Below are 23,372 nucleotides of genomic sequence, written 5' to 3'. Positions count from 1 at the left end.
CAAGGGCAACTAGGGATGAGCAATAAATGCTGGCCCAGCCAGCGAAGCACATATCCCATGAATGAATAAGAAAAAAACTATCACTCCTGTTTGGTGGCCTTTAAACAACAACTACCAATGTTTGCTGTGCCTTAATGTTTCTTGGCAAAAGATAAACAGATTCCACGGTTTGTTCTGATCTGAGATCTTCCCTTACTAATGTACTGATCCCATCCCTTATTATCTGTTTTCCTTTTTGCCTGTCCTTCCTAAATGTCAAGTGTCCTTGAATATTCAGTTCCCAATCTTGGTCGCCCTGGAGCCAGGTTTCCGTAATTAGATCTTACCCATTTACCTCTATTTGTGCCTTTATATCTCTACCTTGTTGCGAATGCTACGTACATTCAGGTAGAGTGCCCTTAACTTTGTCTTCTTAACATTATTTTTCATTCTAAGCCTAGTTGTGCCAGCCTTCTAATTTTGCTTGCTACTTTTCTACTTCTTGTTACCAGCTTTACTTCCTTCCAATTTGAGCCAACCCTCCAGTTCCCATCTCTGTGATAAGCTAGTTTAAACCCTCCCCAGTAGCACTCCAAATCTCCCTGCAAGTATATCAGTCCCAGTCCTGTTAAGATGTAACCTGTCCATCTTGTACAGGTCCCACCTGCCCCAGAACCGGCCTCAATGCCTCAGAAAACTGATGCTCTCCCTCCTACACCAATTCCCCAGTCATGTGTTCAGTCGCTCCTCAGTCGCTCAATCTTCCTATTCTCATGCTCACTAGCATATGGCACTTGGAGTAATCCTGAGGTTACTGCTCTTGAGGTCCTGCTTTTTAATTTCCTTCCTAACTCCCTAAAATCTGCTTTCAAGACCTTAACCCTCTTCCTACCTATGTCGTTGGTACCAATGTGGTCCACGACCTCTGGCTGTTCACCCTCCCCCCAGGAGCATGTCCTGCAGCCACTCCGTAACATCCTTGACCCTGGCACCAGGGAGACAATAAAGCATGCTGGAGTCACATTTACAGCCGGAGAAATGCCAGTCTGATTCCCCTGACTCTCAAATCCCCTATCAATATTGGTCTTCCGCTCTTCTTCCTCCCCCCACTGTGAAGCTGAGCCACCCGTGGTGCCATGGATTTTATATTTAGCTTTGTTTTACAGATTTTCCTGTAACTCATAAACATACAGAAGTTGAGTATCTGAAGATTGTCAAAGTTGGGTTAAGTCACCTTCATAGTAAAGTCCCATTTTTAAAGTTGTTCTGATGGCGGCAAGTTCTGTCAAAATATATGGATGTTGGCCTGTTGAACGTTTTATTGTGGTTACTTTTTAAAGGACTTCCTGTTTAGTAATTGTCCAGTTCCTATACTTTATTTTTTGTCATGAATATTCTTATAAGAAAATGTAGCACTTGCCTTGCAAACCACCCTGGAATAATTGAAGAATTTTACAACCAATTATAGTCCATTACACAGCTGCAGTTACCAGGTGCACTGACATCATTGCAACTCCTTTTTGGTTCCACAGAATGTGCCAGTGGTTTTGTTTTGTCTTCTCACATGCTTTAGATACCCTATTCTAATTAGGGACCTATTGAAATTAGTTCTCAAGTAATACACTAACCATAATATCGATTAAATATTCACTGGATAACTTAATTACTGCATGATGTCAGCCAAGAATCCCTGGTCTAAGATGTGACAAACTTGTCAGTCCAGCTGCTATCTGTGTTCTTCAGGAAATGGTGTGTACTCTAAATCAGAAACCTTGATAAACAATCCATATCCACCACTGTTGTTCAGCGCCCTTCTGACTCATCTTAGCAATAGCGTTTGGATCCCTAGGGATTTTCAAAGACCTGATGGGTGGGAAAATCACTGAGTTCAATTTTAATGGTAATGGGTAGCAGATTGCAGATTGCCTGCACAGCTTACAGCCCAACTGATGGACTTTCCTTTCCATTGAAGATCATGTGGTGTGTAAAACTGGCAGCCAACCCACACTCATCATCACCCATGTGGTGGGAATAGTTAAGCATTGACACAATTGTGTCCGAATTGCTATTCACAAATTCTTGAGGGCCGTTTGCTCGGATGCTTAATCAGTGCTGCCTTAATTATCTAGCGCCTTGCTGTAAAAGTTTTTCACTAATTTCAGTAATAAAATCTGGATAAAATTCTATTTCTACATTTAACACTGAGTGGGTTGAAAAGCTCCACTTCAAAGTTTATTAAAATCTTCTATGGCAGAATTAATTTGTGTGTGTCAATATGTACTTACAGTAGTAGCTATGCTGGTAGGGGACACAGTAATAGGAAACTTAAGTGTTAATATGTATAAATCTGAAAAAACAGACTCCCAACAGTAAAATCTTGAAGAACGTCAGCACACAGTGTACCATCCTGTCCACCAAGTGTCTTTCCAGTAATGACAGATCGAGGGTGGAATTTTCTGCTCCCGCTGGCGATGGGTGTATTTGGCGGCATGAGCGGACAATATGGGGAGAAGGCCAAATATCGGCTTCAGGGCCATGTCTTCACTGGAGCAGTCCTGGGCTGCAAGCATTGAGAACTGTGTGCGGGGCTGCAATTTAGATATGGCACCCAGAGTGAGGAAACGGTGAGTTAGCGGCATGGCGGGCGATTCAGAGGCCACCCGCCAGTGAGATGGCATGTTTCCTGTGGCTGCATAATTAATGATGTGGAGAGCAGGCAATGTGGTGTGAAAACCCACCATTGCGGCTGATGGGTAAAATGTCGTTTCTCACGCCCGCTATCGCACTTAGCGCAATTCTGGGATGATTTTGCCCCTAGATTTTGGATTAAAAACTTCTTTAAAGATTTTAAAAGAGAAAGACCCAGATAAAGTTTCAAATTCAGAAAAAAAAATTATTCATTCGTTTATACAGAATGCCCCCACTTCCCACCAGGAGTTTTGAACTCCCTCTTGCCTTTGTTTGTGGATCTGAGCTTTTATTTCCTCGGGAAGCATCACTCACTGGAGTCGAGTACCTGGGTTCTGCTGCCTGTGTGAGGAGTCTGAATTGGGCAGCTGCAGTCAAAATTGCAATGTCTATATTGAGAGCAAAAGTGGGAATGATTTTGGGAGCAGAATCTCTCCCCACCCCCCCCCCCCCCCACCTTTGTGCTGCTGAGATTGGAATCTGAGCTTGTTTTATGGAGGTAGATCTGTCTGATACCAGTGGGGGAAAAAAGGGGAGCTGATCTGACACTCTACACTCCTGCTGGAAATCAAATGAAGGCCTGAAGGAAGTAAGTGGTGGTTGGGAGGGCAGAAGGACACTTCCACACAAACTCCCTCTTTTTAAAACCCTTCCCCCTCTCCTGAGAGGGAAATCCAGGTCTCGGGGAGGGGAGGGTAGCTTTCCATGCCCTCCCCTCTACCATTGAAAAGACATTGCAGAATACCCACATCTTATTGTGAGTTAACTGCCGCTGCCACCTCTTCCCGCTTCTGTCTCTTTCTTTTCCCCATTTTTTTCATCTTCCCCTCAATCCCTGGCACTTTCCTGCCCTTTCCCTCCCCTTCCTGTCTTCCATGTCTCTCTAATGCGCCCTGTCCACTTTCCCTTCTCAATTTCCCCTTCCCCCGCCATTCTTTTCTTCTTCACCAGCAGGGTGCAATTCTCCCCTGCCCTTTGTCCCTGCTTAACCGAATACTACACTCAGCTTTGACGTCCCATGTGCAGCACCACTGAGCATCAAAATACAAACAACTAGTCAATTTATTTAAAAAAAAATAAAGGATGCATTCTGTTGATGAAAGTTAGTTGAATATCAACTATGTAAATTTCTCCATTCAATATTATATGAATATTTAATTTGTTCAATGTAAATCCATGTGTCTGCCACTTTAATGGAGGGTTCATCCATGTATTCCGGGTGGTCATACCCGAGAGGTACCCCAGAAGATGCACTGAGGGTCACCCTCCCCCACCACCTGCCCAGAGGTCCACATGCAAAGACTGCACAGGAATTGACTGGAAAGTTCAAAACTCTGACAAGCAATTACCCTGCACTGGGAGCCGTGGGCACAATTTTTCAATCGGCATGCGGGTACGTGCCCGACATGCTCAAGTGCAAAATTTTCTCTTTTATACATACCTTTCTCTTTGAGTGTAAATTTTCCATTATATAACTAGGCTTTTAATTTTATCTCTTCTAACAATAACACCCTTTCATCCCACCAATTTTATTAGTAAGCTGAAAAAAATAAACACATTGCTTGGCATATTCTAGCTAGGTGTAAGATTTCACCCGTAATCTTGAACAGTTTCTTTTAACAAATGCAAATTTACACTTTACCTTCTACCCGCCTTACGTTTATCTAATTAACATCTCAAAACTGCAATACATCAAAGCACCAGACTAGCTGGCTTTAACCCAATTAAGACACACACACAGACACAGACCCCACTAGAACTCTATTATAATAATGTTATTGGAAATTATTTTAAACCCTCTTGATATCAGGGCTGCACCTGCCATCAATTAAGAGGCCAGTTAAGGCCATTAAAAAGGTAATTAAGCTGTATTTTATGTTGTCCATGTAATTTCGCGTTCGTCACACAGGCAGAATGGGCAGGCGGACAGCCGACAATTTCAAAAACATAACTCAAGGGCAGGATAAAAAGGGTCAGCAGCATTGCCAGTGTGAGTAGTGAGGAGTTTTGGAGATAGTTTGCTGCTGGCTGCTTGTTTGAACTTGACAGCTTCATCTTAGTTCTGAGCTTCATTCTTAGCATTTCCAGGCTTCATTTCAAGACCTATTGGTGTCTCCAAAGCTCCCGAAGGATTCAGACCATGTATCAGACGGCCTTCCCTTACCCTGGTAATGGGGATTGTGGTCTCCGCTGGTGGCACCTCCTCTGAGGAGGTAGAGAAGTGCAGAAGTTAGAGAAAGCCAGATGTCCCAATGCAGCCTTCAGGGTAGGGACCTGTGGGAGGAGAGGTGCAGGCACAAGGGTCGCAGGGCCAGCAGGTAGTCCAAGGTGGAAGGGGCCACAGAAGATGTCACTATCCTGCTGCCAGGGTTCACAGGTGGTGATGCAGCTACCTCAATATGTCTGAGGTGCAATACCGAAGGAGGCCACACCTCTCAAGGGAGACAGTGACCTCCATTTCCCTGATGATTGGGCCTGAGATCAGCTCCGACTGCGTGGGTGGACACCCCATGCCAGTGGCTTTGGAGGTCACAGCAGCCCTCAACTTCTATGTCTCCGGCTCTTCCTAGGGCTCAGTGGGGGATCTGTGCGGTGTGTCCCAATCAGCTGTCCACAGTTGTGTCAAACTGGTGACCGCCGCTCTGTACTGACCTTTATTCTTTACCGTTGGACAAGGCCAGCCGAGCTGAGTGTGAGCCAGAGGCTTTGCAATGATAGCTGGCTTCCCCCGCGACCAGGGTGCCATCGACTGCACACATGTGGCCATCAAGGCGCCAGCGGGTGAGCTGGGTGCCTTTGTCAACAAGAAAGGATTCCACTCCATGAACGTGCAGATAATGTGTGACCACAGGATGCAGATTCTGCAAGTCTGTGCAAGGTACCCCTGGCAGCTCCCATGATGCTTATATCCTGAGACATCCCCAGGTGCCGAGGCTCTTCAGTGTTCCAGCCCGACTGGATGGATGCTGCTGGGTGACAAGGGACATTGAAGAGGTGGCTCATGATGCCTCTCCGCCACAAGAACAGAGGCTGAGCAGCGTTACAATAGGAGTCATGCCTCCACTTGGGCGGTGGTAGAGAGGACATTAGATCTTCTCAAGATGTACTTCCGATGCCTGGACCGTTCAGGGGATGCACTGCAATACCCCCCAGAGCAGGTGTCACTGATCATGGTTCATGCTGCGCTCTCCACGATCTGGCACTGGCAAGGGGGTACCTTCTGGAAGAAGAGGATCCTGAGGTAGCTCCACAGGCCACAGATGATGAATCCAGTAGCGAGTCAGAAGAGGAGCATGGTGAGGAGAATGCCAAGGGCATGGAGGCAGACCTCTGTAACCTGCAGTGACACCTTGATCCAATGCTCCTTCAGCTAGGCTGTCAAAGTACAGCTTCAACCTCATGTCAGGGCTGCCACCTCCATTCCGGATTTCTGAAATGACCCTTTCATTTGCACCCAAAGTCCACTCACATCCAGCATTACATACTGGCATACCCTGCACCAGAAAGAAAAACAATGAGGTGTACACAAGCCATCAGAACCAAAGCAAATTTAATGTTATTGTGACATTGAAAGCATAATGACATTACCATTACTGGTGTTGATGTCCACACCAGCAAACATAAACGAACAGAAATTCACTTGTGACCTGTCCCCCTTGTGCTCATGGTGCCTCTAACTTGTGCTTGCGAGTGCTACGTCTTGGTGCCCCCCCTCGCTGTCACCGGCATTGGAGCCAGCCTGCTGACTCTCTTGTCTTGTTGGCCTTGGTGGCCATCCTCTGGCCAGTGGAACCTGTGCTGGCCCCACCTGGGAGGGAGTGGCCAGTGCTACGGTTGGCATCTCCCCAGTCATCGCAGCCTCATCAGATGCAACAGTCACTGGCGGAGGGGCGGTGGAGTTGCTGCCGATCTTCCAGAGCACCCTGAGAGGAGCCCACAGACGACAAGCAGCTCATGTGCTAACAAGAGGTCGCTCTGGACCTCCCTGCTCACCAATGATGGACGGGCACCTAGCTGAGACACTGGGTGCCTCATCCATCTCCCACACGGACACTAACCACCTGAGGTCAGTGCCTCTGTGAGGGCTTGCAGGTCCGAGCGTAACCCCAGGAACCCTTAATTCTGACCCTGGAGCTGCCTCTCCATGAGAGTTGCCACTCAATGGAGGAGGCAGTATGCTGGGCCGTGAGGGTCAACACAGTGCTCACGCTCCACATGGATTCCTCCACAACGGAGACCATGGCGTGCAGACTCTCATGGATCTCCGCCAGATCCTCCCCCACATCCAGCTGGACATCCAGCATCTGCCACCTAATGGACGACTCCAGAGGCTCATCATCAGCCTTCGACTGAGCATCATCCTGGTCTCCAGCAGTCCCCCAACTGCCAGCACCCTGGGCCCTCACTAATGTGCAACGACATTCTAGCTGTCGATCTAATGCCCACCGAGGTGCTGGTATCTGCTCTGGTACCTGGTTCAGATTGTAGGTGTGGTGCAGGTGCAAATGAAGCCCGGTGGTCCTCTGGCTTCAGGAGTGGCCCTTCGGGTTCCACAGAGCGAGTGCGTGCTGGTGAATCTAAGGGACAACAAGGACATGTCATTAGTTAAAATCAGCACACTGCCACTGTCCATGCCAGGCACCCTGGTGAGATAATGGGGACTTGCATCACGGTGCCATTATCTTTCAATGATCAATGGGGTTCCAGTTTTGTGACTCCCATCAACAAGGAGACTACTCAAGAATGGTTGCACAACCTGAAACTCTCACCTCTGTGCATTGCACTCTTACCTTCGTCTGGCACCCCCATCTTTCCATGCCCGGTAGCATGTGGAGCGTGCCGGCTCTCCAGCTCAAGGGTGTCCTGCTCGAACCTCGTGAGCAGCAGGAGGTTGGGCAGGCTTCCACCTGTTTGTGACCTCTTTGCTTGATCATGGCTTGTCTTCTCCTGGAAGGACAGTGGAGTATGGATTAGTCCACTCTCTGCCTGCAGCGCCATTGCAGTCTGGCCAAACGCAGCTGAGGAACACCTCACAGGGCACGTCCAAGTCGTGGTCCTCGAGCGGCAAGGCACTCAGTCCCAGCAGCCAGGTCTCCCCCCACCTTGGCCAGCTCTGGCGTCATTGACAGTTGACGATCAGACTCCAACACCCCTGAGGACCACGGGATGGAGGGCAGCCACACCTTAACACTTCTGCGCATTGACCCATGCTAACATGGTACTCACCCTTCCTGAGCACAGCAGGTCATTGAACCTCTTCCGGCGCTGCACTCATATACACCTCACCACGTGATGGCTGCTAACCAGCGCTGCCACCTCCTCCCATGCCATCTTTGTGAGAAGCAGTGGCCTCCTCCCATCTCTGGGGACTTGGGTGTCCCTCCTGACAGCCACTTCCTTCAGGAGGACCACGAGGCACTCAACTGAAAAGCGGGGGGCCGAGTGCCCACCTGACCTGCCCTCCCACTTGGCATCTCCAGCCGCACTCGACTCCATCACTTTGCTAACGCAGACCAGACTTCCTTCCGTGACAGCCTTTCCGGGGCTGCCTGGGCCGCTTTTAAACCGGCCGCCAAGTCGCCATTGGACCCTGTGGCCAACAGGCCCCCGTCCCCACTCGGCCCTTCCCGACCAGTGACAAGCCGGGTTTCACACTGGCCAGGCCCTAATTGGCCCGCCAACGTGAAATCGCGGTCAGGGGCTGATCACGGGCAGCGGCCTGTTTCCCAGCTGATTGTGTGCACGCGCCGATGGTAAAATTCAGGCCCATCTGACACTCTGAGTTAAATTGGAGACTTCGGATGATTCTGACACTCTCAGAAGAATAGTTACCAGGAAAAGTTAGAAGAATTAAAACCACTTCTAACTCCAGGTTAACTATAGTACTGACCCCTCTGACTACCCCCCCCCCCCCGACTACCTTCCTGAATCGTGACTACGCCCCTACTCCCGACTACCCTCCAAAACCCCCCCAACTACACCCTGACTTCCCGATAACCCCATGACTACCCCCCACCCCCTCAACCCCCAACCAGCCCATGACTACCGCCTAACTTCCCTCCCAACTACCTTCCAACCTTCCCAATCACCCAACTACCCCCACATCCTGCCAACTACCCTCCTGAGCCCCTGGCTACCCTGCCTACCCACCGACTAACCCCACACCCCACCGACTAATCCCCAACCCATCGACTAATCCCCCACCACGCCCCTCTGACTATCCTCCAGGTCCCCCAAACCTCCCAGTTACCCTCCTGACAGCCCCCCTTACTGACCACCTGACACCCCCAATTGACTGACCACCTGACCCCTCCTTCCCCACCCCCATGACTGACCCCTGACCCATCCTACCCACTTCACTTACATGCTTACCTTTTCCCTGGCTTCTCAAAGTGGCTGGGACCTGCTCTGTGGCAGCGAGTGCTGTAAAAAGGGGGTGTGGCTTCCTTTTGTCCGACTCTGCTGCCCTAGACCGAAGGCCTCGGGAACCCGCTACTCAGCACTTTTCTCCTCCAGCCCGAGTCGGAAGGTCAGGCTCAAAATGTGCGGCTCCATTCCTGTGTAAGTAAAAAGGAGCGAAGTGGCAATCTGACTGTGATTGCCGCACCTCGGAGGTTCTAGCCCAGATATCACAACTTGGTGTGCGATCTCTGTTCCAATGATGATAATGCACAGGAAGAATTCCGGCCGTATTTTCTTTGAATGGGCATATATAGTTTCTAATTTAATACTTTATAGTTAAAAACTTTGGACATTCTGCTAAATTAAAGGTGCTATATAAATGCAAGTTTTTTAGCTTAAATGAAATTAGGTACTATCTACTTTTCAATGATCTGTTAATTTGGGAATCCAAACCTCCTTTGGGAATAAGGCCTTTGAATCCTCTATGCAGCAGAGAGAGGAGTGCAGCTTAAAAAAGGAGATTGGAGAAATGAATGGGATGGTGAATTCAAAGAGAAACCAAACAAAGTGCAGAATATAGGGAACATGTTGAATCCCTTCAGAAAATGGGCAGAGGAGAGATCCAAATAAAGTAAAAATATCACTATCAATTATGTGATTACCTATTGTTTCAGTGTAATGGATATGTGGTTTCGCCCATCCCGACCGCAACAGATTTGATGTAATCCTTGCAGGGAAAAGTGGCCTGCATTTGCTTACTGAGAAATAATGCAGTTAAATATGTATCCTTTCAACAAGACAAATGATTTTGCATTTTTCTAGCAATTACAGGTGTTAAACAAAAATCTATTCATCATATTGATATACTGGAAAAAGAAAATGTGAACAATACAGACCCTATAATTACAAAGGATGTAAATTGTGGTAAGACAATACTATAATCACCTGCTTTGTTTATTTTAATCAAATTAAACAAGAGCTGGTTGGGGATTTCTGCCTGAAATAGAGAGTTTGTGACAGTACACTTCCGACGTATAATGGTAAGTCATTTTACTGTTAAAATTAGAGACTAGACCCCCGAAATTCTACCAGAGTTCTGCCAGTCTCCTGCAGTAACTCCAGGAGACGACCAGAGAACCCTAAGGGAAACAGTGTAAGCAGATTTCATCTTATTTCCCTGGGCATTTTGTGGGTAACCCATCAGAGTTACAGCAGATGAACTGGTAGAACCTCAGCAAAACTTCAGGGCCCAGTAATCACCTTACAGTTGCATCAATAAAATTGACAATTTCTGGGGTTTAAAATTTGTAGAACTAATGGGCAATTGATTCAGTTGGAGATGTTCTGGTAAGAGATGCTGCTGGTTTGGCTTCTCCTTAAAGGACACCTGCTGGTAATCCTTGCTTCAGTAAGAGAACTGTTTTGTGTGTAATTCAGGAGAAAAAAGCTCCAATCACAAGATCCATTGCACTGGAAAGAATTATGTGATTTACCTATTTTTCTTCTCTCTTAACTCAGGAATAAGACTCGTGGCTATTCTGGTTCCGATTGTACTTTTTGTAGTCCTACTGATATTGGGAATTTATATTTTCAAGAGTTTAAGAAAGTAAGTTAATACTATAAGGAATTTACATTTTCAAGGGTTTAAGACAGTAACTGGTTGTAAAGTTTTCTGTAACGTCACAAATTAACTGAAGCAATTTACTGTATAAGGAACAAATAAATCAGCTTTGTAAAAATATGTTTATACACATCCAAATAGCCTGGATGTTCTTGCTGTTATTCAGTCTTTTTGCTCCTCAGTCCCCAGGAAGCAATTTTTAAAATTTCTTCAGTGGATTATTATTTTAACAATGGGCAAATTAGTTTAAAAATGTCTCCTCTTGGTAAAGGCTCTCCGGGAGAGCACCTTGTCATTTTTAAGGTCTAGGCAGATCTTTAACCTGGACCCAAGTAATCATTATTTTTGTAGGGCAATGAAGGCACAAATAATTGACTGCTTTTGTTCTTCAGTTAAGCAACCTATAAAATAAGGCATAGAAATTGAGTTGGGACCTTAGGCTTCTCGGCATGTAAAAGGCATGCATTTTCATAGTCAGCTGTTGCACTATATTTTTGAAATTCTAATAATTACTTTTATCTTGCAGCAAGAAAACAGAAGATTCTACTGGCACTTACAGTCAAAAAACAGGTTAGGAAGAAAGGCTTGCATTTATATTGCACCGTGCATTGCCGCAGGACATCACAAAGCACTTTACAGCCAATGAAGTAATTTTGAAGTGTAGCCATTGTTGTAATGTTGGAAACACGGTAACCAAGTTGCACACAGCAAGGTACAACAAACAGCTGTGTGGCAATGACCAAATAATCTGTTTATAATTATGTTGGTTGAGGGATAAATATTGGCCAGAACATCAGGAGAACTTCCCTTCTCTTCAAAATATTGTCATGGGATCTTTTACATTGCCTGAGAGGGCAGTTGAGGCAGTTCAAGGTTTCATGCAAAAGGCAACAGTGGAGCACGCCTATAGTACTGCACTGGCATGTCATTCAGATTTTATGCTCAGGCCTCTGAAGAGGAAATTGAACCCACAGCCATATGACTCAGAGGTGACAATGCTACCGCTGACTTAAGGAAAATAAGCTGTTAAATATAGTAAATTCCCTCCTTCCCCTTTATTTACTGTTCCTTATTCTATTCTCACTAAACTGCTGATCACCCAACTTCCCCTCCTGGCCCCCGTGTTAGTCGGTATTATAAATGGTTCTCTCTTTCAGACGTTGACCCCCTCTGCTTTAAATCTGCTGTCATCACCTTGCTCAACAAAAACAAAACAATCGTTGACCCCTACATCCTTGAGAACTACAGTCCCATCTCCTATCTCCCTTTCCTCTCAAAAAGTGCCTGAACATGTTTTGCCTCCCAAATCAGCTCTCATCTTTCCCAGATCTCCATGTTTGAATCCCTCACAAATTACATCCTATGTGACTGTGACAAAGGTAAACTTGCCGCCCTCTTCTTTCTCATTATGTCTGTTGCCTTTGATAGGGTTGACCAGACCATCTTCCTCTAACGCCTCTCGATTGGCATCCAGCAAGATGGGACTGTTCTCACTTGGTTCCATTCTTATCTAATCGTAGCCATAGAATCACTTGCAATGACTCCTGTTCTTCTGCACTGTTCGCTGTAGTGTCTCCCAAGGATCTATTCTTGGCCCCTTCGTATTTTTCATCTATATGCTGCCCCTTGGCGACATATCTGAAGGCACAACATTAGTATTCACATATAGGCTAACAAGACTCATCTCTACCTCACCATCAGCACTCTCAACTCCTTCACTGTTGCTAAGTTATCCAACATCCAGTACAGATTGAGCAGAAGCTTCCTCCAATTAAAAATTGGGAAGACTGAAGCCATTCTTTTCAGTTCCCACTCCAAACTTCATTCCCTAACTACCGACTTCATCCCTCTCACTGGCAACAGTCTGAGATTAAGCCAGCCTGTTCACAACCTTGGTATCATTTTTGATCTTGAGATGAGCTTCCGACCTCATATTCATGCATTAAAATGTTAAAAATTTCCACCTCCATAACATCCCTTGACTTCACTTATGTCTCAGCTCATCTGCTGGTGAAACTCTCATCCATGGTTTTGTTATCTCTAGATTTGACTATTCCAAAACATCCCAGCTGGTCTCCGACATTCTACCCCCTATAATATTGAGGTCATCCAAAACTCCATTGCCTGTGATTTAACACATACCAGTCCCATTTCTCTATCATCCCTGTGCTTGCTGACCTACATTGGCTCTTAGTTAAACATCTTGATTATAAAAATCTCATTCTTGTTTTCAAATTACTTCACTGCCTTGCCTCTCCCCATCTCTGTAATCTCCTTCTACCCCACAATCTACTGAGATATCAGCACTCCTCTAATTCTGGCCTCTTGTGTATTTCCTATTTTATTGCTCGATATTGGTGGCCATACCTTCAGTTGCTTGGGACCTTATCATTGGAGTTCTCTCTCTACACCTTTCTGCCTCTCTACCTCGCTTTCCTCCTTCAAGACATTTAAAACCTACCTCTTTGGCCAAGATTTTGGTTATCTGACCTAATATCTTTGTGGCTCATTGTCATTCTTCGTTTTATAATGCTCCTGTGAACCCCCTTGGGACGTTTCATTACATGAAAGCTGCTATGTAAATATTATTTGTTGTTGGCTACATCCCCAAAAAGCTCTTCGTTGATTTGTAAAACATTATTTCCCTTTCAGTAAAACTGTGTTGACTCTTCCTAATCATACTATGATTTTCTAAGCGCCCTGTTACCATTTCTTTAATAAGGAATTCCAGCATTTTCCTGATGACTGATGTCAGGCCAACTCACCCATAGTTTCCTGTTTTCTCTCTCCCTCCTTTCTTAAATAGCGGCGTTACGTTTTCTAATTTCCAATCTGCTGGGATCATTCTAAATTCTAGGGAATTTTGGAAAATCATAACCAGTACATCATCTATCCCTGCAACCACTTTTTTTTAGAATCTGAAGATGTAGATAGACCATCAGGTCCTGCGGATTTGTAGGCTTTCAGTTATTGACTAACATTAATTACTTCCTTCATAGGATCCCTTATTATTTCAAGCAGGTATTGTGACTTTAAGATAAGGACTAAGACTGGCTTCTTCCAACAGAGTTTTAAATTTTGGTCCATAAAACTCTACCGAGAACTTGCCTCACCTGTTTTCTCTTTTACACTTTTGAGCAACCAATTAAACTAAATTAAGAAAATGAGGGACAAAGTAAGAGACAGCCCCTTAAAGGGATACTGCAGAAGGAAACCAAAATCACAAAGGATGTTTTCTCTTTTATATGTTCAAATGGGTACTTTGCTAGTTAACTGATAATTACCAATTGAATGCCTTGTGAGTTAACTGTTTCCTTCCCCAACAGAGTCCCCTCTTCTTAAGATGAAAGTAACCCTTAAGTTTTTTATATATATATACATATATATATATATATATATAAAAAGATGGATCTTCTTTTCCATAACACAGTCATCAATATATTTTTCCATTCAATAAATCCGCCTTATTCACCCTTCTTAAAAAAAACCACATGTATCAAATGTCCACACAAAAGAGTGTTCCATTTTTTGTCTTCTCAAAGGAAAAGACGTCCCCCTTTGAGGATCACCAATAACTTTTTGGATAAAAACAAAAAGCTAAAAGCTACCGCGGATGCTGGAAATCCAAAACAAAAACAGAATTACCTGGAAAAACTCAGCAGGTCTGACAGCATCGGTGGAGAAGAAATCAGTTAACGTTTCGGGTCTTCATGACCCCGAAGGGTCATGAAGACCCGAAACCTTAACTGATTTCTTCTCCACTGATGCTGTCAGACCTGCTGAATAACTTTTTGGAGTTCGCTCCCCTTTCCATGAAGCAGTCGGACAATTGGTAGCTACTGTCAATCCATTTGATCTTGGCAATCTCCTTATCTCCTAACATCTGTTTTAAGCTCGAAATGTCAATTCACAATTTCTTTTCATTAACGCACTTCGTAGAGTGAACATTTTCCCAAAGTGATTTATTGTCTATAAGACATTCGATAGGTACCATTCCTGAATATCCTTTTCCATTTAAAATTTCTGCCAGCATCTTTGATATAAAGAATGCCATATCTGCCGCCTCGACAAGAGCAAGAGTCTCTGCTGCTGACGTCCTTTTTACAACTCTTCATATTTTTTTTTGTTTCCCATGCAAAAAAATCCCAGGGCAACACTTACCTTTCCCCATGAGAAATATTATAAATCCTCCCGCACTCAAAAATCTATCACATAGATTTGCATAAGACGCATCACTGAACACAATCAGTTTCATTTTTCTAAGATCACTCAAATATGGTAATTTCAAAACACACTGGATTTTTAATTTTGTAAATGTTTTGTTTGCTCGAATGATTTCTTTAACCTTGGGAATCATTCATTTTAGTGCTCAATTCCATAAGAGCAAAACTGACGGCCGGCCTTGTTTGCCTAGCCAATTGAGTTGCCCAGTTAGACTTCTGAGTTCCTCTTTTTTCATTTCAGAAGCTGCTGTATCTTTCTGGGAGGCCCTACCACGACTAATTGCAATGGGATTGACATTCTCGAAGTAGGATTGCTGATGTAAAAGGATGTGTGATCTGTTCTGCCTGATTTCTAATTCAATGTATTTAAATGCACCAAAAGCCTGACTTCCAATTTTAAACTCTGTTCTGAGCCCATTAATGACAACCATTTCAAATTTGCTACTACCACCCCACAAAAAATCATCCACATGCATCATAAAGATGCTTGCAAGCTTCCCTCCATGGTGCCAATAAAACATTGCCAGGTCTGCTGCCAACTGAAGACAGCCCAACTTTAACAAAACTGACCTCACTGAGAAATACCAGGCATCATTTAAACTGTATACACATTTATTTAGCTTCCAGAATTTCCCTCCTGTGTTTGGGGCCACTTTTGGTAGGCAGAGAAAAACTTCCCTTTGAAGTTGGTGTCTCTGCAAAAAGGTAGCTTTAATATCAATTGACATGCGTTCTCAACCATTTGTAGCTAATAGAGCCAAGAAGATCTACAGAATAACTTTTCCTGCTTTAGGTGAACCTACTCTTATATCCTGGTCACCCAATTTTTCTTCAAAACCTCGTGCCATTAGCCTGCTTTAGCTTTAGAAGTCCCATCATGAAGCACCTTTTCCGTGCATAGCCATCTATGAGATAGGGGACAACCAGCTCTATCTGGCACCTCTGTGCATACCCCAAATTCTTTCTAACCATGTCATGCTGTTTGGCATCCTTTATTCATTAATCATCTAATTTGTTTGAAGCTACTAAGACTTGTCGATGACATGGGCTTCCGCTCCTTGTAGCGTTACCAGTCTGTGCCGCATTCTCTTACCTTATTAAGCTACACCTTCAATCCTGGCTTCTACCACACTCAGACTGTTACTGTTTGATCTCCCTCTCCCATTTACAGATGTTCTTTCAACCGTTCCGATCTCTTCCTAGAGGCATGTTCACTCCCAGACCAGCTGTCTGAACTGACACTGCATTTCCGTGCCTTCCATTTTTGTACTTCAAGTTTCCAATCCTTAGGCCTAACCCCCAACCTTTCGCTCATAAATTTAACCAGTTTTTATGTTTTCCCGTGGCCTTCCCTGCTCTACCTACAATCATCGCATCCTTCCATTGGCTGGCCCTTTCTGGCAAGTACCTAACTTTAGTGCTAGATTTCGGCAGTTGTCCTCTGGGACAAATCACCTCATCTCGTTTGTCTGAATTACTGTCTCCATCATCAGATACCCTGTCAACTTCAGCTACCTGGTTCTCACAATCATGCAACATATGGATATGAGAAGTGCATGGTTCCTCATCCCTTCCTACAATCCTTTCCGGACCCGCAAATTTGTAATCCGCGCCAACTAACCTCGATGAGTGTACCCAAATAGTCTGGTTTCCATGTTGTAAAATAACTGTTTTACCATCTTTAGCTATAACCTTTCCTGGCCCTTTCCAATTGTTAAGTCCTCTTTTATGGTATACCATGTCTCCCTGATTAAAAATAGTTTCTGATGGTTGTAATTGTGTCTTAGAGCTCGCAGAATTCCTTCTGAAACTTTGGCTTTAAGGAACGCTCTTCTACCCGCGTGTGGTGCATTTAAATGTTCAGAAGAGGTAGAGTTGGAGGATGATCACTCGGGACTGAAGGAATTTTTGGATTTCTACCAAAATACAACTGATATGGACTGAAGCCTCCAGCCATCTGCAGTGAATTCTTGGCGTGGACAGCCCAAGCTAGAGCTAATGTTAATTTACAGCTTGGTGTATTCACCAATATTTTATGAAGCATCTCATCTATCACTGTGTGATTCCTTTCACACACTCGGTTACTAAATGGGCTTTCTGCTGCTGCATGCATAACTATTATAGTCATGTTTTCTCACATATCCCGAAACTCATCATTGGCAAATTTCTGCCCCCACCCCATTGTCAGTGAGGAATTTTACCAGTGGTCCCAATCCAGTCTCTATTCACTTTTCCATTATCTGATCCACAATTATTTTCTTTTCCTTACTGTGTATGATTGTCGACTTGCTAAACGTTGTGGCCAAATCTACGAAATGTAAAATAAAAAATGTTCTTTTCTTTATCCCACACCTTTTAAATCTATTGCCGCAACTTCATTGAAATCCCTTGCTAAGGGTAGACTCACTATGGGCTGCAAAGGCGTCCTTCTGTATTTCACATCTATTGCTTAGCTCCTCTCTAAGTTCAGCGTACTTTCCATCCCTTATTCCTGAATCCCTTAGCAAAATTTTTAATCTTTGCGAAGAAGGGTGGGCAAACTGCCGATGCAATTTTAACACAATTTGCTTTTTGTTTTCTAAATTTCTGACCCCTGACGCTAACACTTCTTTAACCTCCTGAGTAGAAAAGTTAGGTTCCATTAAAGGAACATAATAGTCTCCAGATCGCATAAATTGCAGATCCACAGGTTTTCCAAATACAATAGTCTTGTTGTTCTCTCATTTGAGCTTTCTTCATTGATGGCCTGCACAACAGTAATGGCATCTCGCTTGACACTACGTCTGTACTAATGAAACGATTGACTCCAGCTATCTTACAGGGAGTCACTACCCTTTTTAAAGATTTTAGGGTATTATCATTTCCAAATCTAAAACTGTTGGAGCTCTCAAATTCTTTAACCTTATTCCAATCCTTGTCATTCAAGGACTCCAGGTAACATTTTAACCAGTCTATTCCACAGACTGCCCGGGGAATTGGCCAAGCACGCTGTGTCGGAAGGGACAAAGGCAGTGACCAAGTAGGACAAGAAGTTGTCAGAGGAGTAGGGAGACAGAGCAAGGTGTGATTTACAGTTAGGGCTGCACCACCATTATGGCAGTTTTGGCCAGACAAGTTGTGGAAAGTATAGCAATGTGGGGAATCTTCATTCAGGAAAAAGATGTCATCATTCTCTCAGCATTGTCTCCATCAAGGCCATGATGTCAATGTGATTGTCCACTGTAAGCTTATGGATGGCAAGGACCTTGTTCATAAGTGAACGTAAGTCTGGAAGGTGCTGTGGACCAGAGCAGTGATATCTGATTCACTGGCAGAGTCCACAGGGTCAGCCCTGAGAGGGACAACTAGGCACTGGGCAAGATTACCTCCTAGCAAGTGCACTGGGCAGAAAGGCTGTAAAGAGAGAGAATATGATGGCGCAGTTAGGATTGCTGCTCATTAGGGAGTGATGAATGCCTCAGTAGACCCTTCAGAGGATACCAACAGGGGCATAGAAGAAAGCTGCAGGATTAAATAATTAAACCGCGATAGATCAGTAGGAAAGATGATGATTGCTGAAGGATTGGGGTTTATGAGGATAGAATACCTAAAGACAAGGGAAAAGAAAGGAAGTATAATGGTGGGAGGGGGAAAGAAAGGGGGAAGTTAAAGCGTTGGGCTTGGCTCCAAAGCAGCAGCCAAAATGAATGTAGAAATGGACTATGGAACTAAGTTACAAACAAAAACAAAAATAGCTGGAAAACTCAGCAAGTCTGACAGCATCTGCGGAGAGGGATACAGTTAATGTTTCGAGTCCGTATGACTCTTCTTCAGAACTAAGTTACATAGGTATTGTTATGTGCGACATCAAGATAGCTTTACTTTGAAACACACAGTAAATAAGGAGGAGACAACATGAAGGATAAAACAGATTTAAAATATTGCTATTTAAGGTGTATTCCTTCCTCTGTTCTTACTTCCAAAGTTTATTACTGAACTGAGTTTATGAATTGCCTGCAATTTTCCACCTCATCAATGCTGCAAGTAAATCATATCCGTATGACATACGTTGCTGGCAGAAATGCAATAATTATACTGTTCTAAAATTATTTATAGAAAGCTTATAGCTGACTTTGATCATTGCTTTTGCTTTGTCACAGTTGAGAGCTGTTTTACTGTCTAATTTCTATTGACTTCTGCTGAAGGATTCCCATTCATTATTGACTAATTTCTAGCTAGGTTCCTTTGTAGCTGTTAGCCCCCTAAAATATGTAACTTGGAGGCCGAATGCCATTTTCGGGTATCAGCCTGGGCATCTAAAATGGTCTCATGAATTTAGCAGTGGAGCCAGTGAACATTGGGTCCAGGCTGGCCCACCACTAAATGTTATGCCTTCCATCTGTTTTACACCCAAGAAACAAGGAACAGTACTATTTTTTTTTACCACATCATTGCTGTTTGTTGTTATTGTTAGTTTGTACTGATTAAATGCTATCTGTGATGCAAGCATTCCCACATTTCCATCCACTAAGGGATTAGATTGCTAGTCCTGACGATTTTATTTTCTTCCTTGGTCTGCCCTTCTTGGGAATTGCATGTAACCCATTACTGTGTAGCAAATGAATGTTTATTGTCATCTGTGGCAGACCTTTGAATTTGACAACTACTTGAAATTCTCATCACATCTCTAATGGAATTCTCATCAAAATCGTGAGGTTTCACTTATGATTCCTACATTATAAAATGCTGCACTTATTTAACTGATGTCTTCCATGTGCATTCATTTGGGACAAATCATTTCATACACAGGGTGACACCCTCAGATTTTTGAATGCACTTTTACGGTGCACAAAATATGCATTAAATGGCAACTTGGATACTTCCGACTTTATCTGACCCACAAACCTCATCCCGCATTGGTGAAGGGTCCTGAGAGATTCGGAATTGTTACTCACAACCTGACCCACTTCCTTCTGAGCTGCTGTATTGGCTGTTCCTGTACTGGATCATGGGATTTCTAATTTCACCACCAAGTGGATGCTCTGTTTCTCCACCAATCAATATTGTCAAGTATTCATTCATTTATTATATTCACCCAACTTGATTCCTGGAATGAGGGAAGGTTGGAGAGGTTGGGCCTGTATCCATTGGAGTTTAGAAGAATGAGAGGTGATCTTATTGAAACATATAAGATCCTGAGGGGACTTGACACGGTGGATGCTGAAAGGATGCTTCCCCTTGTGGGAGAAACTAGAAATGGGGGACAGAGTTTAAAAATAAGGGGTCTCCCATTCAAAACAGGGGTGAGGAGATTTTTTTTTTCTCTAAGGGTCATGAATCATTGAAAGTCTCTTCCCCCAGAGAGTGGTGGAGGCAGGGTCATTGAATATTTTTAAGGCTGAATTAGATAGATTTTTGATGATCAAGAAGGTCAAAGAGGGTATAGGGGGTAGGAAGAGAAGTGGAGTTGAAGCCACAGTCACATCAGCCTTGATTTTATTGAATGGTGAAACAGGCTCAAGGGGCCAAATGGCCCACTCCTGATCCTAATTCGTATATATATTTGTATGTATGTTCATATCTTCGCATTCCATAGACAAGGGAGTCAAGGGTTATGGGGTCAGACAGGAAAGTGGGGCTGAGACCACAACCAGATCAGCCGTAATCTTATCAAATGGCAGATCAGGCTTGAAGGGCAAAATGACTACTCCTGCTCCCAAGTTCTATGTTCCATTGAAATGTTCATATGATTTATTGCAGGTTGCTGGAAACACTTCACACAGCCTTTCAAAAGACACCAATCAACTGAGTTTACTATTAGTTACAGCCATGAAAAGGAGGTCTTGCAAAAACTTGATGTTGTCAGGAGCGATTCATCAGGTAAAAGGAAGTATTGTGAATCAACACCTGAGAAACATTTACATGCTTAAGCTTGTGAAACATTTGAAAGGAGCTGCCTTAAGCCGTGGCAGAACAATTAATATTGTGATGTTACCACTAATCTAATATATAAGTAATTTATTTTAAATTAGAAGTGCTATTGCACATCTGCTACTTGCATATTTTAAATGACAGTCTCTTTGAAGTTTGATAAATTCTTACTCTAGAAGCCTAGGAAATCTAATCATGCAGCCAGAATTTGTGCACTTTTTACCGGCTGGATGCTGAAACTTGAGAGTGATCCCAATATTTCTATGTTACTTTTGGGGTGGCAAATACTTACACAATGTACACAATTGCTTTCTTGGAAAGTCCCATAAAATAAGCTTTAAAATAGCTCCAAAATCTATTTGGGTGTTGTCTTACAATGTGGGTTAGTGACGGGGGATTAAAGTTATGCACTAACATGTTTTATCTGTCCTTTGTTTTGAAGATTACCTGCCATCTCCAATGGTTAGAACAGTAAGAGTGGCAAGAAAAGGCTCTACCTTTAAACCAATAGACACAGAAGTTGATGATGGAACTGGTCAAATGGATTCTCTAAGCCATTGCGTCATCCCACTTGTTGAAAACCAACATGAATATGCGGAACCTTTAACTAATCAGGAACCAGTATACGCAACCCCAATTGTTGAAAAGGTGCAGCACCTCAGTTATTCTACAAGAAAGAATTCATGTGCGAAAGAAACTCCCTATAATGTACCAGTGACCTCTTTAACAAAAATACCTTTGTTTTCTCAAGTGACTAGTTCTGACATTGAACACAATATTTCTAATGGTAATGGATTACACCCAAGTAGTGTATTTTATCAAATACCACAAGGTATTACCGACAGTTCAAAGAATGGCAAGGCAGAATATGATCAGCCAGCAAGTAACAGCACCTTGATTGTTGGCAGATTTTGTGGTAATTGAGTTTTTTGCCATTGTCAATGAAAAGAATCTGGTATCCAAAAAAAAAATCTCTAAAGCTGTGAACAGATAATTCAAGATTTTACTCATCATCATAGAATAAGAATAAACTGCAGGAGTAACACCAAAGTGGAGTATTTGGGTAAGCTGTGACAGTTGCATGCCACACCTGACAGTTTCACCGAGCTATTGCAAGACTGAAATTTTAATTCTGGCATTATGTAAACTTAACAAACTTAAATTGGTAAATGGGCAAAGTTGCGAAAGAAAAGTGTACAAAATTGCGCACATTTTTATGTTCCCTACCTTAATTGGTATAAAATATGCTGCTTAAAACACAAGTGCAATTTGATATGTGAGATGCTCTTAATGTGATTGGCTACACGCTTTTGCTTATTCATAGTAGTAGATTATCATCTGTGGATGTTTTCAATTTATATTGATGCTTTACAAGAATTTTAACTTCTAAGAAATAGAAATAGTTAGGAATTTTTAACTATTCTTGCCTGTTAAATGGTGAAATATTATTATGAGAAACCTTTTGCTGTTGCATAAGAGATTTTTTTCAATTTTACTCATTGTTGGTAACTGGAAAGAAGGGATTTTGAAGTTTGCTTTGTTCTCGTAATGTGTGCGCTAATGTAGTTCATTGTCACAATTTGTTGCTGGCTCATTAGATGATCTACGGAAGTTAGCAGTTTGTAAACATCCAGAAGGTATTCATTTCACTATTCTCTTGGCTGTAAATTATTTATTTAATAGCCAGTAGTTAATACCAACCACTGTATGTAGTACTCTTACTGCATTGTTTACATTTGATAGATTTAACTTCCTCAAAATAACTGCTGTTTTCAAAAGAACTGGCAAATGAAAAATTTAGTTTTGCTTCAAGTTCAATACTAAGTCTATCATTGCTGAACTCAACCTCTAAATGGTTATTCACTATTGTGATGTTATTCTGTAACAGTGCTAGGAGCACTGAAAAATATGTTTATAACTATGTTATTAAACTATGTCATTTCTTCAAAAAGTTCCATAACAAATATTTTTTATTCATTAGTCTTCATTTCAGTTTTTAAAAACATTTTCCCACCCTACCTTTCTGCCAAATCCTGCAAAAGCAGTGTTCCATTGTTGCCAAAAGTTCAATGGTACTTTGCCCAAGTGGCGGTTTTCCTTTGTATGCCTAGATAGTGTGTTAAAAGGCTAATAGGTTTTGGAGCATCCCTGTCCACATACTTTTCAATAGGATAATTGGTCAATCCTAGTTTATTTTTCTTCTTCTCCCTCCCTAAGGTTCTAAAGCTGATGGAGATCCAACAGATCCTCCAGTCAATATCATTTTATGAACTAGCCAGACTACCGGAAGAATATAAAAATGTATATGTTTAAATTACGTTTCTAGCATAAGCTGACATAGTTTTCCTTTACAAACTGAATGCTTTTATGTTGTACAATTATAAAACTCATGCAGTAGAAAGTAGTTTATTAATGTCTGCATAATTTAAGTTTTCAGTGGCATTCCTATTAATGGAAAAGGATGATTTAAGGCAATTCAAAATTAAGCAGGTTTTTAAGAGAAATGTAAGGATTATATAGATACCACATTAATTAATGCAATTGTTTGA

General features: G+C 43.0%; 1 protein-coding gene across 1 annotated transcript in view; it reads left to right on the top strand.

Annotated features, from left to right (window-relative positions):
• dcbld1 (discoidin, CUB and LCCL domain containing 1) overlaps positions 1-22,787 on the top strand; it is a 123,865-nt gene extending 101,078 nt beyond the window's left edge. The window contains exons 11-15 of the mRNA XM_078542203.1: positions 9,892-9,993; positions 10,588-10,675; positions 11,217-11,260; positions 20,653-20,772; positions 21,266-22,787. Of these exons, the coding sequence (XP_078398329.1) occupies positions 9,892-9,993; positions 10,588-10,675; positions 11,217-11,260; positions 20,653-20,772; positions 21,266-21,747 (836 nt within the window). The 3' untranslated portion in view covers positions 21,748-22,787. The remainder of the gene's footprint in view (positions 1-9,891; positions 9,994-10,587; positions 10,676-11,216; positions 11,261-20,652; positions 20,773-21,265) is intronic.
• The last annotated feature ends 585 nt before the right edge of the window (positions 22,788-23,372 follow it).

Source organism: Cetorhinus maximus, chromosome 5 (assembly GCF_964194155.1).
Source record: "Cetorhinus maximus chromosome 5, sCetMax3.hap1.1, whole genome shotgun sequence".
NCBI classification, from domain to species: domain Eukaryota; kingdom Metazoa; phylum Chordata; class Chondrichthyes; order Lamniformes; family Cetorhinidae; genus Cetorhinus; species Cetorhinus maximus.
Note: the sequence above shows the minus strand (reverse complement) of the source record. Positions and strands in the feature narration are given on the sequence as shown.